The 16,002-nt window shown below is 35.6% G+C and overlaps 1 protein-coding gene across 4 annotated transcripts in view; it reads left to right on the top strand.

Annotated features, from left to right (window-relative positions):
• JMJD1C (jumonji domain containing 1C) overlaps positions 1 to 16,002 on the top strand; it is a 333,639-nt gene that overhangs the window by 101,397 nt on the left and 216,240 nt on the right. For 2 of the 4 annotated variants that reach the window (XM_027590272.2, XM_027590332.2), the window contains exon 2: positions 13,226 to 13,273. The exons of the other annotated variants lie outside the window; for them this stretch is intronic. In XM_027590272.2, coding sequence (XP_027446073.1) covers positions 13,226 to 13,273 — 48 coding nt within the window. The remainder of the gene's footprint in view (positions 1 to 13,225; positions 13,274 to 16,002) is intronic. 4 annotated transcript variants of the gene reach the window in all.

Below are 16,002 nucleotides of genomic sequence, written 5' to 3'. Positions count from 1 at the left end.
TTTGCTGGGATTAGATTGTTTAGGGCCCAACTTTCCTTAAGAATAGTCTTATTAGAAGTAAAATCTCTCTGAAGCTCCTGGATGGCTCAGTTGGTTAAGCGTCAGACTCTTGATTTCGGCTCATGTCGTGATCTCAGGGTGGTGAGGTTGAGCCCTGCTTGCAGCCCCTTGCTGAACAGGGAGCCTGCTTGGGATTCTCTCTCTTCCACTCCCGCTCCCTCACATGCTCTCTCTCTCTCTCTCTCTCTCGCTCTCTCTCTTTTTAAAGTAAGTTCTCTATTTTGCATTGCATTGTAATTTATATCTACAATATGATGGACGTTCCTTATTAGTATATAGTATAATCACAAGCAGGGTTTTATGATTCATCTATTTCCTAGTAGCTTTACCATATTTTTAAATGAGAAAAGATTCCTGTGTTACTTAAAAATATTAACATTAAGCTTCTAAAAAAGAAAGCTTCAAGTAGTCACTTGATCATTTATGTTTTGCTTACTAATTTTCTGAAAGTCTTTTGGCAAAGCGTTTTAATCTAAGATTTAAAACTGTCCATTCATAATTGTGTAGGCTTATATAAAAGGGCACATTTTTATATTTAAAAATGTTTCATCATTTTATAGCTACAGTGTAAAACTTTGGCAGCAATTTGAGTGTTTAACACATAGAGTACTTTGAAGGGAAAAGTACTTTAGTTTTAGCTTTAATATATTTTTCTAAAGATTTTATTTATTTGAGAGAAGAGAGAGAGAGTACGAGCAGAGGGGAGGAGCAGAGGGAGAGGGAGAAGCAGACTCTTCGCTGATCGGGAAGCCTGATGTGGGGCTCAGTCCCAGGATCCTGAGATAATGACCTGAGCTGAAGGCAGATGCTTAATTGACTGAGCCACCCAAGTGCCCTAACCTTTATTTCTGTTCTTAAAAAGTAGAAGATCCAATAAAGTAGTACTTCATAAATATGTACATTGACAATGCTTCTTGTAATATTTATAATTCTTTGGTAACCTGTTGTGTTTCATTACTTGTTTAAACAATTGATCAAGTTTCCTTAGTTGTAGAGTATGAAATGTGTTCAAGGTGATTTGGATCAAAAAATTTTTTTTCAAAGTAACTGACATCATCAGTCTCTATGATCATAGGAAAATCTGAATGTTTCTATGACAAGTTTAGTTTTAACCATATAACTTCTTGTAAACCCAGTCATATTAATGTGAATTAGTTGCAAAATGAATCACTCTCACTGAAATAAGTGGCCTGCTATTATGTTTTCATACTTGTAAAAAAAAAAAAAAAACCAAACCTATAAATACGTATCATTACATTTAAATTATTCTTAAAATTTCATTTAGATATATAGTGCTTTTTTGGAGTGTGAAATGAAAAAATTGATTATATAGTTTTTTACCAAATGAAAGGTATAAAGTTTTATATACACGCTTCATGGACATAATAAACATAATTTTAAAATAAAATGCAAATAGAATATTATAACCATGTTTTAAATGTATGAATTCTGTGGGGGAGGAGATAGACTTTGCTACAGTTTATTACAAAGCTAGGGTTATATTTTATTACTTATGTAAAATAGTGTTCTCTGTTTAGCTTCTTTTAGTGCTAGGAGAATTGTGTAGTTGCATTGATTACTTCCATGCAATGGAAATCTGACCTTCAGCATATGTTTGAGAAATTGCCAGCACACCATGATCAGATGACTAGAGAGTTTTCCCCCTTATTTGACAGACCTTTAGGTGTAGTAATATGCCACAGAAATTTTAAACTTTTTTTTGTAATATCAAAAGTTTTCTAAAATATTAAAAGCACATTAAAATATTGACAAAATAAGATTATTTTTCTCAAATCATTGATTACAGTTCAGGTGATTTTTACATGTTGACTTATAAAAATACACTAAGAAAATCATTGTTGAGTGAATAATATTTTACTTTCTTATTGAAAATATCTTTGCCTGTAAAATATCATTAAGGGTTGAAGTAAGTTAATTTTTTTTCTTGGTCATATTTTTCCTTGTGCAGTTTAAACATTGCAGGTTTCTCTTATTTTAGTGTTCTTATCTAGTTCTTATTTAATTGTAAGTATCCTTTAAAAATATAGACTCCTTGGGCACCTGTGTGGCTCAGTCAGTTAAGTGGCTGCCTTCGGCTCAGGTCATGATCTCAGGGTCCTGGGATCGAGCCCCGCATCTGGCTCCCTGCTCCGCGGGGAGCCTGCTTCTCCCTCTCCCACCCCGCTGCTTGTGTTGCCTCTCTCGCTGTCTCTCTCTGTCAAATAAATAAATAAAATCTTTAAAAAAAAAAATATATATATATAGACTCCTTTATAGAAGTTAAGTGTATGATGGAATATTTATCTTCTGTGGAACTCCTAGCTAGGAGCAAGATGCTGCACAATTGTGTTGAAGCCTGTTCTCAGGACAGTATTTTTAGAAGATGTATGAGATTCAGCTGTATGGTTGTGGGAGTTCAGCATGAATACTCTGAACTCTCTTTTTTTCAGTTTCATCCATTGAGTATACAGGAAGGCAGGGGAAGGGGAGTGCCTTGATGTTTGAAAATCAAGTAATGAGTTGGTAAGTACCAACAGTTGCTAGACTGGATATTTTCCTGCAGGTGCTGCTATTCTATAGGGCATCGCTGTTGCTTTTTATTGTTGTTTTTTTTTTTAAAGATTTTATTTATTTATTTGAGAGAGAAAGAGAATGAGAGATAGCACGAGAGGGAAGAGGGTCAGGGGGAGAAGCAGACTCCCTGCTGAGTATGGAGCCGGATGCGGGACTCGATCCTGGGACTCCAGGATTATGACCTGAGCCGAAGGCAGTCGCTTAACCAACTGAGCTACCCAGGCGCCCCGCAGTTGCTTTTTATTGTGTCAGATGTGCAAAAAAAGATTTCATTTTAAGGAACATTAAAGTAATACAGTCTTTTATAGTTCCATTTTATGGTTTTGTAATAATTAGGTATGCCTTAGGCTTATATACTGAATTAGTTCTTCTAAATTTTTATGGTTTATGATTAAGTTATTAAATTATCGGTATGTGCTTATATGTCACCTTGAAAAATAAAAAGATGTTATTTTAAAGTCATATATTCAGTAGATTCAGTATCAGGAGTTCCAAGAGCATGCTAAACCAAAACTTAAAAAATCAAACGTCTGTGCTATAGTTTTGCTGAATCAACATGAACCAAACTAATGGCCATATCCATTGCACTATAAGTGAGAACCAGCTTCATGTTTGTATATAAAAACATTAAAGAAAACAATATAGATCATTATTCCTCCAGTAATGTCATCATATTACGGTAACCTTTCATATTACTGCTTTCTTACAAAAGTCATGTGTAAGGTTTTATTAGGTGGGAAAGGTTATATAATTTATAGCAAACTGGTGGCTTTAAAATACATAGATAGGATACTAAAGTTTGTTTGTTTATTTTTAGGGCACTAAAGTTTATAGGTAAAATTCTAATGAGGTATATCTGATCTGTCTCTAATACTGTGATATTATATACTAATATTAAAGTTTTAGGTAAGTCATTTTATGTGAAGAAAAATTGTGTTCTTAAGTGAGATTTGGTAAGTAACCATATTCTTCCTTATACCCACACTGCTACATTTACTCATTTTCAAAAGCAGTGGAATGGAGTTGTATTTTAAGAGGAAATTAGATTGTAGAGTTGGCAATAGCAGGGAAAAATGCATCTAATCAAATTAATTCAACTTTTTATTTTTCTTCATTGATGTGGAATTTTCATTGTGTTTGTAATTTTGAAATCCTAATTTTCATCACAAAAATTTGTGACTGTCCTCCATTCAGCTTTTAATCTGACTTGAGGGAGAAAAGTTTAAGTGCTTGCTGAAGTTAAAAGAACTGCTTTACTTAGATTTTTTAGCATTCTTCTCTCTGTCTCTTACCCATGCACAGGCTTGCATAGATCCTCTACCATTATCTCCTGATACCATTTTTTATCTCCTAGCAAAGCAGGAAAAAATAGGTTCAGCATAAGGCAGCTGTGAAGGAAGGACTTTTCTCCCACCAGAAGGGAGTTTAGCTATTTTACTAAGTAAATCTAAGATTTCTTCCTTCCCAATAGTTGCAACTGTTTACATAAAATGTTCCTACAATATGAGATTGTGTCTCTATTTTGTAAGACTCTGGTGAGGAAACTCATGTTAAAAATCTATACATATTAAGCTAGAACATGTTCATTTAAAAAATGTTATTTAACAGAGGTAAATTTATTTCATCCTTAACATATTTAAGATGGCAAAACATAAATCAAATAACCTATTTTGGTATTCAGCTCCAAAACTGTTTAAGTCCAAACAGTGCTGTCAGATCAAATATTGACGAGTGCTTGTCTTTGACCTATTTTCCTATTACCTCTTTCAGATAAATACACACACACATATATTGAAAGATGAGACTAAGTATTTGGAAATTACATATCTTTCAGTGTGCCTGATTACAATGGGTTAAGTCTTAAGATAGCTCTGAACTACTAGTAGGTCTTCAATCATTATTTAGCAAGTTTCTGTGATTATTATTTTGATAGTGTATCTTTGTGTTGTGGTCTTTTCTTCTTTTTTAAAATTATATCATACAGAATATACACTATTCTTTAGTTTAAAAAAATACATTTTTATCTACTCATGTAACTACCACCCAGATCAAAATATAGAATGTTTCTAACACACCATGCTTACCCAGTTATCCCTTCCCACTCTATACTGCTCCTCCTCTATTACACTAATTCTATCACTATGGATGAGATTTGCCTATTGTTGAACTTCAGGGGCACCTGGGTGGCTCAGGCGGTTAAGCGTCTAACACTTGATTTCAGATCAGGTCATGATCTGGGATTGAGCCCCATGTTAGGCTCCACACTCAGTGTGGAATATGCTTGCTCTCCCTCTGCCTCCTGCCCCCCGCTTGTGTGTGTGCTCTGCTCTCTCTCAAAATAAATAAATCTTCAAATAAGTGGAATCAGGCAGTGGCTTTTTTTCTTTTTTAATGCAGTGGCTTTTAAACCCTATAATATCTGTGAAATTCCTGATCTTAGTTTTCCAGGGCTGCAGTAACACATCACTGCAAACTTGGTGGCTTAAAACAATAGAAATTTATTTTCTCAACTCTGGAGGTCAGAGTATGAAATCAAGTTGTTGGCAGGGCCATGCTCTCTCCCTAGGCTCTAGAAGAGGAGAATTTTTTCTTACCTTTAAAGGGAAGCATGAGGGGCACCTGGGTGGTCAGTTGTTAAGTGTCTGCCTTTGGCTCAAGTCATGATCCCAGGGTCCTGGGATCTAGCCCTACGTCAGGCTCCCTGCTCGGTGGGAGGAACTGGTGGAATCTTCAGGGTTTGCTATCTATATATAGGGAGAGAGAGAGAGAGAGAATGAGTATCATATCACCTGCGAATTGTGAAAGTTTGACTTCTTCCTTAATAATTTGGGTGCCATTTATTCCTTTTTTTCATCTGATTGCTGTGGCTAGGATTTTCCAGTACTGTGTTGAATAAAAGTGGGGAGAGTGGACATCTTTTCTTGTTCCTGACCTTAGGAAAAAGGTCTCATTTTCCCCCATTGGGTGTGATGTTAGCTGTGTGTTTTCATATTTATTATGTTGAGGTATATTCCCTCTAAACCTACTTTGTTGAGGGTTTTTATCATGAGTGGATATTATACTTTGCTAAATGCTTTTTCTGCATCTATTGAAATGATCAGTCATATGGTTCTTATCCTTTCTTTTGTTGGTGTGTTGTGGCACATTGATTAACTTGCTCATCTTGAACCACTCTTGCATCCCAGGAATAAATCCCCTGATTATGGTGAATGATTTTCCTTCCCTCTCTCTCCTCCCCCCCTTTTTTAGATTTTTTATTTTTAAGTAAACTGTATACCCAACATGAGGCTCCAACCCACAACCCTGAGTTCAAGAGTCACATGCACTATTGAGTGAACCAGCCAGGTATCCCTCAGAATGATTTTCTTAATGTATTGTTAGATTTGATTTGCTAATATTTTGTTGAGGATTTTTGCATCTATGTTCATCAGATATATTGGCCTGTAGTTCTCTTTTTTTGTGGTATCTTTATCTGGTTTTGGTATCAGGGTAATGGCTGTCTTCGTGGAATGAAATGGGAAGTTTTCCTTCCTCTTCTGTTTTTTGTAATAGTTTGAGAAGAATAGGTATTAACTCTTCTTTAAATGCTTGGTATCATTTAGGGCACCTGGGTGGCTCAGTCGGTTGAGTGTCTGCCTTCAGCCCAGGTCGTGACCCTGGCTTCCTGCTCAGAGGGGTGCCTGCTTCTCCCTCTACTTTTCACCCTTGCTCCTGATCTCTCCTCTTTCACTCTCTCTCAAATATATAAAATCTTAAAAAAAGGTGTTTGGTAGAATTCACTTGTGAAGCCCTCTGGTCCTGGACTTTTGTTTGTTGGGAGTTTTTGATTATTGATTCAATTTTATTGCTGGTAATCGGTCTGTTCAGATTTTCTGTTTCTTCCTGATTCAGTTCTGGTAGGTTATATGTTTCTAGGAATTTATCCATTTCTAATAGGTTGTCCAGTTTGGTGGCATATAAATTTTCATAATATTCTCCTATAACCCTTTTTTTTTGTGGTTTCAGTTGTTATTTCTCCTCTTTCATTCCTGATTTTGTTTCATTGAATCCTCTCTCTCTTTTTCTCTGATGATTCTGGCTGAAGTTTATCAATTTTTTCGATCTTTTAAAGAATCAGCTCCTGGTTTTATTGTTCTGTTGTGGTTTTTTAAGTTTCTATATTATTTATTTGTGCTCTGATCTTTATTATCTCCTTTCTTCTTTGGGCTTGGGTTTTGTTTGTTCTTTTTCTTAGCTCCCTTACCTGTAAGGTTAGGTTGTTTATTTGAGATTTTTCTTGCTTCTTGAGGGAGGCCTGTATTGCTATAAACTTCCCTCTTAGAACTGCTTTTGCTGCATCCCAAAGATTTTGGACTGCTGTGTCTTCATTTCATTTCTTCCCATGTAATCTTTTATTTCTTTTTTTATTTCTTGGTTGACTCATTCATTCTTTAGTAGCATGTTATTTAACCTCCAGTTGTTTGTGCTCTTTCCAGGGTTGTTTTTTGTTTTGTTTTGTTTTGTGTTTTGGTGATTGACTTCTAGTTTCATAGCATTGTGGTCAGAAAAGATGCATGGTATGACTTTGATGTTTTTGAATTTGTTGGATCTTGTTTTGTGGCCTAATACATGATCTCTTCTGAAGAATGTTCTAGGTGCACTTGAAAAGTATTCTGCTGTTTAGGATGGAATGTTCTGAATATATCTGTTAAATTCATCTGGTCCAGTGTGTCATTCAAAGCCAGTGTTTACTTGTTGATTTTCTGTTTGGAAGAAGGCTGGCCTGGGAGGATCCACAAAACGTGGGTGGGAGGGGCATGCAATTTTAACAAGGTATGCACAGGTCTTCCTTAGGAGGGGTCCTCCACCACCCGGCTGAGATCCCACAAAGCACAGGGGTCAGGAGATGCAATGTTGGCAGGTTTGCTTTGGTCTTCCAGGTGAGGGACCTGCAGCTCCAGGACTGAGGCAAGTGTGACTGTAAAGGGCGGATCCACCAAAGTGTGGGGGGTGGGGCTTGGTGTAAGCGAGTTAAGTAGTTAAATGTTGGTATTGTGCTGGTTCCTGCAGGTGGCTGTGTGTTTATGCTGGTGGGTAATGCCTGCCAGCTCCTTTGTTCCTGGAGGAGTCTCCCAGTGATCTCCTTTGGGAGATACCCCTTTGGGACAGACTCTCAGATTAGTAAATCACTCTACCTCCCATATGCCCTAGGCATTTTTCAAACTGCTGCCACACTATATCCCTCTAGTTATTGTGCTTTTTAATGGCAGGTACTCCGCTTCCTGTTACCCTCCATGCTTTCCAAGAACTGAGCTGCTAGGTTTTTATTTATTTATTTATTTATTTATTTATTTATTTATTTATTTATTTTTTAGGTTTTTAAATTCTAGGCTTTAAGTCCTGCTGATTATAAGAACTAAGGAAATTCGGCCCCTCTAGATTTCAAAGCCAAATGTTATGGGGATTTGTCTTACCCATGCAGGCTTCCCAGTATCATAGTCTGTTTCTCTCCCTTCTCCACGCCAGTGGGTCCCAGATGGTCCTGCAGTCTGTTTAGCTCCCCACCCGTCTTGATGTGGCCTCTTTTTTACCTTTAGTTGTGGAGTTTATTCTGCCAGTCTTCAGGTCACTTTATGGCTTATTTACACTGATGTTTGTGTTACCTAGTTGTATCCGTGGGAGGAGGGGAGCTTAGGGTCCTCCTACTCCTACATCATCCCAGTTTCTCCCAGTATATTGTTTTTCTTTAGAAAGAAGGTGCTAACTGAAGGAAGGGCAGTATGATATGTTGGAAAGATTATTAGAAGTTTGGACTACTAATCTGTAGTCCTGGCTCTGTTATTAACTACATTCTTGTCTTTGGATCCTTATGGAATATGTCTCCAATTTTTCATATGGCCCTTGGTATTTGCAATGGTTGCCAAATTCACAAATACCATCAGTTTCATACCTGTTCACTTACCCTTCCTTTACTTCAGGAACACACTGAACTTTCTTTTTTTTTCTTGGTACATTTTTTTATTTTATAAATATTAGCCTATATTAGACTAAGTTGAGATTAATAAAAGATGTGTTGATTTAAAAGAGATTCATAATTGTGTTGAACTTTGGATGCTTTTTTTGTTCATTTACCAAGTTCATTTTGTTCATTACCAAGTTTTTTTTTTTTTTTTTAAGATTTTATTTATTTATTTGACAGAGAGAGAGGGAACACAGGCAGGGGGAATGGGAAAGGGAGAAGCAGGCTTCCTGTGGAGCACGGAGCCCGATGGAGGGCTCGATCCCAGGACCCTGGGATCATGACCTGAGCCGAAGGCAGACGCTTAATGACTGAGCCACCCAGGTGCCCTATTAAGTTCTTTTAACAAGTAATTTCCTATGCACAGAAGCCATGAAGTATGTGTGATTAAATTTGTGCCTGGGTGAAGTAACCTGTTGTTTTATGTGCTAGCTTTTTGGAGTCATTCATTAATGGTTAAACATATTAAATCTGGAATAGGCCTACTGATCATTGATTTCTCTGATAGATATTTGGTAGTCCTTCCAGGCATTCAGAAAGGGGGCTGTGAGACTTTTTACTGTTTCCTGAGGTTAAGACTATTCCTTATGTTATCTATTTTTTTTCACTTATTCAGACAGTATTTTTTGATGATGAACTGTGTGCCAGGTACTGTGTTCCTAAGCATCCCAGACAGTTCCATCATTCTTAGAGCATTCTGTCTGTAGTGTTTTTATATGTAAGAAGGTTTCAGTTATAAGTGAGTCCTCAGTGGCCATGCTTTTGAAATGCTAACACTAGTTATTAAACCTTAGAGATTTCTGAAATTAATATGCATGAGAGGAGGGAACATTAAAAACAAACATTTAACAATTATGTTTCCAAAATATCGAGTAGATAAAAATGTAAAAGCTAGATAAACTTGTATCCTCCCATACTTACAGTACAGTTGCAATATTGATGAGATGGATACCTGATGTTTGTATTATCATAAGTATATAAACACTATTTTTGGCTACCTACTTTAGTATATATTGACTTTTTTGGAAAATATTTTATATATTATATAATAATGGTCTTGCATGCACTACCTTTATTTAGTTTTCTATGTACTTGTCACTAATTTAATCCCCAAATTACCCAGCATCTTTTCAGTACTTCCAAGTGTGTGTCCTGTCCATTTTACCTCCTTTAGGTAATCTTTCCTGGAGACTTGATAATTGTACTCTCCAGACCTCTCGTGATCTTGTTTTGCCATCATACTGGTGATTCCCTTGCCTTTTTTTTTTTTTTGATTGGATTCTTTTCCTGGGTTCCATGTCTTAGTGGAATATATCATTTAGTAATCTCTTTAAAAAGTATTGTCGGGGTACCTGGCATGCTCAGTTAGTAAATCATGCAGCTCTTGATATAGGGGTTGTGAGTTTAAGTCCCATGTTGGGGACTTAACTTACTTAAAAAAAAAAAGTATTACCCCTAAAAAAGACATTTTTTTTGATGGCCTCTTTATTTCATTAATTTGTAATTTTTTAAAAGATTTTATTTATTTTTTTGTTCCCATTTCCACTCACCATTTATTTTAATCCTGTGCTACAGCAAAGAATCCAGCTACTCAACATTAGATGCATCCTGGGTCAGGTTTCCATCCTGGTACTTCCTCCATATCTTTGGACTTTAGAGCAATTACTCTGATTTGGGCCAAGATAATGCCGCAGACCAATAAGATTTTATTTTATTTTATTTATTTAAAAAAATTTTTTTTTAAAGATTTTATTTATTAGAGAGAGCACGAGAGTGGGGTCAAGGGCAAGGGAGAAGCAGACTCCCCACTGAGCAGGGAGCCCGAAGTGGGACTGGATCCCAGGACTCCGGGATCATGACCTGAGCTGAAGGCAGATGCTTAACTGACTCAGCCACCCAGGCACCCCTTAAGATTTTATTTTTTAAGTAATCTCTACACACAGTGTAGTGCTGGAACTTATAACCCTGAGATGAAGACTCACATGCTCTACCAACCGAGCCGGCCAGGTGCCTTGAAAGGATCTGTATTTAAGCTCAAACTTGACTCATATCTGATTGGATATAGAATTCTGGATTAGAGATTGGAAATGATTTTTCCTCAGAATTTTGAAAGCATTGATCTAATGTCTTCCAGATTCTGGTGTTGCTTTTAAGAAGTGATACAGTTTTGCTTTTTAATCTTCTATATGAAAGAAGAATGTGCGATCTTCTCTTTTTGTTCTTTGAAATTTCACAATGACATTCCTAGATCTCTTCATCTGAATGCTTGTTAGCTTTTTAGGAGTTGCTTTTCAGTCTGGGAACTTTGAGTTTCAATTCCGGGAAATTTTCTTGAATTATTTCTTTAGTTTCCTCTTTTGTGTGTTTTTTTCTTTATCAGAACTTTGTTTTACAATATGGGACCACACTGGTCCTCCTTCTACAATATTTTTTTTTCTCCCATTTTCTTTTTGTTGTAGTTGGAAAATTTTACAACTTTATATTCTAAATCTTCTACTGAGTTTTTTCATTTCTGCCATCATAGTTTAATTTCCCAAAGTGTTTTTGTTTTCCAGCAAAGTTATTTTTTGATAGCTTCCTATTTCTGTATTTTGATTGTTAAATTTATCTTATTGAGAATAATAATATTAGGGTTTTTTTGGGGGGGGTTGTTGTTGTTTTCTTCTCCTTTCAGAGTCTTCTTGTCTTCCAGTCACTTTTTTCTCTGTGTGTAATTTAGTCTAGAAAAATTTGGCATTTTTCTCACATGAAACGTATGATGATTCTTTCTGAATACTCAGATTTAATAGCTTTAACACTTAAAAAACACATGGGGAGCTCTGAGCAACATGGGCAGGGTTCGTTGACTACTTTTATTGTTTGGAGATCAGGCTGCTTTTTTATGGAATAACTAATGTCTGTATTTAGGTGTCTTTTATGTTAAACTGGTCAGGTTTCCCAGAGATATCTGCCAATCTTTTCCCTCTCAAAGTTTATACCCATTGAGGTAAACAAACAAAACTAGGCGTTGCAGGAGGGAGGGGTTTGGTTCTCAGCATATTTCATTATGTAACTTTCACTTGATTTTCCTGTTTCAGTAGCAGTCTCTGTCTTCAATTTGCTTTAATATGCTCCCTTATTCATAGACCCTCCAATAACCTTTTCCAGGGGAAACAAACCTCCGTTTCTCCAAAGTGAAAGAGGAGGCAGTTGCTAGGCTAGAGCCAAGGAGAGATCTGTGTTTCTAGCTGCTGCTTAAACATACTAATATTATTTTTCTTATTAGTGCTTTCCCCTCAACTAATATTAAACCATTGTGGGCTTCTGGGGTGCCTAGATGGCTGAGTCGGATAGTCGTCTGACTCTTGATTTTGGCTCAGGTCATGATCTCAGGGTGGGCGTGGAGCCTCCTTAAGATTCTCTCTCTCAAATAAAAATAAAAAAACATAATAAAAAATGAATAAATAAAAATAAGAACCATTGGGGGGAGGGCGCCTGGGTGGGTCAGTCGTTAAGTGTCTGCCTTTGGCTCAGGTCATGGTCCCAGGGTCCTGGGATCAAGCCCTGCATCGGGCTCCCTGCTCCGCCGGAAGCCTGCTTCTCCCTCTCCCACTCCTCCTGCTTGTGTTCCCTCTCTCGCTGTCTCTCTCTCTCTCATAAATAAATAAAATCTTAAAAAAAAAAGGGCTTCTGTGTTGTAAATTGGAGTGTTTATCAGCATTCCCAAATTCTGGCTTTAGCTTAACCTTCTTTTATTTCATGAAGTCAGCTACTACTGCTATTGCTGTTATTTAATATTAATTGATTCTGCTCACTTTTTAGTCTGTTGAAATTTATTGGAGTCTTCATTTTATCATCCAACATGTTAATTATTATTCTTAACTTTTCATCCTGTTGAGTCAACTGAGTATCTTGATTGAAGTATGAGGTTCGAGCCCTGTTGATTACTTTTGAAGACATTCAATCACTTTTACTTTAGTTTTTGGTTAATACTGTAAATTGTGTGTGTGTGTGTGTGTGTGTGTGTGTGTTTTTAATCCAGCTATGAGTACCAAGTTATCCTATATTATTAATGAGCTTATATAGTTTTTATTTTATTCCTCAAAGTATGTTCAGGATCTTTCCCTACAATATTACAATTTTAAAAATCTAGTGTATTATTTACACTAGCCTCCCTAAAAAGAAGAAATTTATCAATAAAGAAAAAACTTAAGATCACTGTAGTGAAATAAAATTTGCTCTTGGTATATAACCTTTTTTCTTTTTTTAGTGCTAATAAGCCAACTTACAAGTAATCATTTTTGTCCTTTGGATATAGATCAACATTAATGGATCGTCAAGAGCCTTTTCAACTCAAAGGGTCTTTGTTTGATACATAATTTTCTAAGAAAAAAAGTTTCTCCATTTCCCAAATCAGTGCATTTTAGAAATTATTTTCTTATGATGTTTTACAGATTATACACATTAGAGTTGCATGTCTAATTCAAACCTGTGATTATTTAGGCTCTGTAGACAAAAACTAGTTTACAAAGTTAGCTAGGTATTCTCTTACTGTCGTCTTTTCTCATTTCAACTTCATTTACTTTTTAACTATGTTTCTTCTACCTTTTCCAGTTTTCTACTCAATTCTCCTTGGTGGAGAAGATGGATGCAAAAAAGGAGGTGTGAGTAGTTCTTTATTCTCTCTGCATCTGTTAACATTACATCATCTTTCCCATGCAGTATTCCTGTTTCTTCTTGGTTCGTCCTCTCACATTTATACAACCAGTAGGCCTGTTTGGTTTTCCTTTTTATCACTTATAAAATTTAGTCTATTCTGAAAATATAAATAAATAAGGTTTATGATATTCATAAATATCCTTAGTTACATTTCTCTCCTTCCATTATTTATATATGTCCTTTTAAAATCTGACATCAGAAAACTCTATATTAGCCATATTGTTTCACTCACTCATCAACTTCATTTATTCAGTCCACTGACATTTATTAAGTTCCCAAAGTATATCAGGCCCTGAGAAATAAGATACTGATATTACTTTTACTATTAGAGTTCATACTTTCATAGGTAATATCTCCTCCCATTTCTTATTAGAATTATTCATATTTATATAATTAAAATTGTAACTTTTGCTTTTTGGTCTCCAATTCACATTGTTGAATTCGCTTTTCTTTTTTGGAGCTATGTGTGGTATTATAAAAGTAGACTTAGGTTTGAGTTCTGGCTCTGCCAAATGTTAATTGTGTAATGTTGGATAAATCACTTAATCTTTCTGGATTTTACATTTCTCAGCTATAAAATATACTTAGTATCTACTTCATAGGGTAAATTGAGAGGATTTAGATGTTAATGAATTGAAAGGAGTGTATGTACATGTACTATATAAACTTCTTAAATTTAAGGAGCTATACTGTGGTATTTTTATAAGGATTGCTATCTAGATACTGCAGTCCTTTTGAAATGTGGTTGTAAGCCCCTTTGGAAATAAGAACTGTATCATATTGATCCTTATCCATTGCAACTAGTAAATAGCAATGACTCATACTTTTGGATTGAATTTCCTAAGAATTGGACTTAGAACAAGGCTTAATAGAGTTCCTATATCTTTTCATATATATGTACTACCTCTTGGTCACAATTCTGACATAACAGTGACAAGTATGTATACACCTGATAGCATAGCTTCAAAATACCTGGAGTAAAATTTTACAGAATTACAGAAATTACATATAGGCAGTTTTGCAGTCATAGTTGAAAATTTTAACACCCTTCCTATAGCAGTTGGTAGAATAACTACATAAAAAGCTAGCAAACACATTGAAGATTTGACAAACATTCTCATTCATCTTGATTTAATTGATATTTATGGAACACTGTACTTCATGCTGCAATAATACACTTTCTTTTCAAGTACACATGGTATATTTATCTAAAGAGACCATATGCTGGGTCATGAAATAATTCTAAATAAATTTAAAAGGATGGAAATAACACAAGAGTATGTTCTTCGACCATAGTGGAGTTAAATTAGAATAATAACAGTATGATGTCTAGGAAAAACATTCAAATGTTTGGATATTAGACAATACCCACAATTTGTGGGTCAAAGAAGAAATCACAAGGGAAATTAGATGTCATTTCGAAAACGAAATGACACACATATCAGAATGTGTAGATGCAGCTTCAGGGTTTAAAGAGAAATTTATATCTTTAAATGCTTATATTAGAAAGGATGGAAAATAAAATCAGTGACCCAGGGATTTACCTTAAGAGAGAAAAGTAAGAGCAAATAAAACCCAGCTATGAATATGGCAGGAAATAAAGATAAGAGTAGATCAGTGTGGGTCTCCTGGGTGGTTCGGTTAAGCATCCAAGTGTTGATTGCTGCTCAGGTCATGATCTCAGGGTCATAACATCAAGCCCTGTGTTGGGCTCCACACTGGGGATAGAACCTGCTTAAGATTCTCTCTCTCACTCTCCCTCTGCCCCTCCGCCCACAACAAAGAATAGATCAATGAAATAGTCTATAAAAGGGAAAAAGTGAACAAAACTATACTGAGGTAATAGTTTTCACCTGTCAGATTCTTCCTCATTTCACCTCTCCTTTCAAATCGGCAGCATACCCATTTGGTGAGATTGTGGAAGATAGGCACTTTCTCACAGTTTGTCTATTGGAATACAAAGTAGTACAACCTCGTATATTGGGAAATTTGACATTATCTAGCTAAATTAAATACTCATTTACTCTTTGATCTAGTAAATCTCACTCCTGGGGATATATCCCAAATATAGAGAGGCATATATATGTCATACAAAATGACATATGAACAAGGCTACATTCATTGTAGCACTGTTTGTAGTAGCAAAAGACTGAAAGGACACAAGTATTTATCAGTAGGATTCTCATTGCATAAAATATTTATTATTATCCAGTGGAGTATTATATGGGTGTAAAAGCAAATGAAGAGCATCTTCTATGCCTTGATAGCCAATTAATATTGTGCAGTAAAACTAATAAGGTACAGAAAAGTTCATAAAGTATGTTACTGTTTAAATATATTTGTATATATGCACATTTCTAATTTTATTTTTTTAATTTAGGAATTAATAAAAAAAACTATTCCACTATAAGGAACCGAAATAGAAGGAATAGCTGGAGTTCTGCAAATATATCTTGTTTTCTAGGTGTGGTGTTGAAACCATGTAAATGTTTTACATAACTCTAAAACAAGTGTTAGTTATTTAAAAAACAAACCTAAAAGTGAAAGCAAAATGAAACAAAGAAGCCTAAGTGGTATAATTGTAGGAAGGAACTATTTTAAGTGACTCTAAAACACCGTAATTTGATTATACATGCCGGGTGGATTATACCCCGAGGACAGAAGAATAATAT

The sequence above is a fragment of the Zalophus californianus genome, chromosome 15 (assembly GCF_009762305.2).
Source record: "Zalophus californianus isolate mZalCal1 chromosome 15, mZalCal1.pri.v2, whole genome shotgun sequence".
Lineage (NCBI taxonomy): Eukaryota > Metazoa > Chordata > Mammalia > Carnivora > Otariidae > Zalophus > Zalophus californianus.
This window is presented reverse-complemented; position numbering and strand designations above follow the sequence as displayed.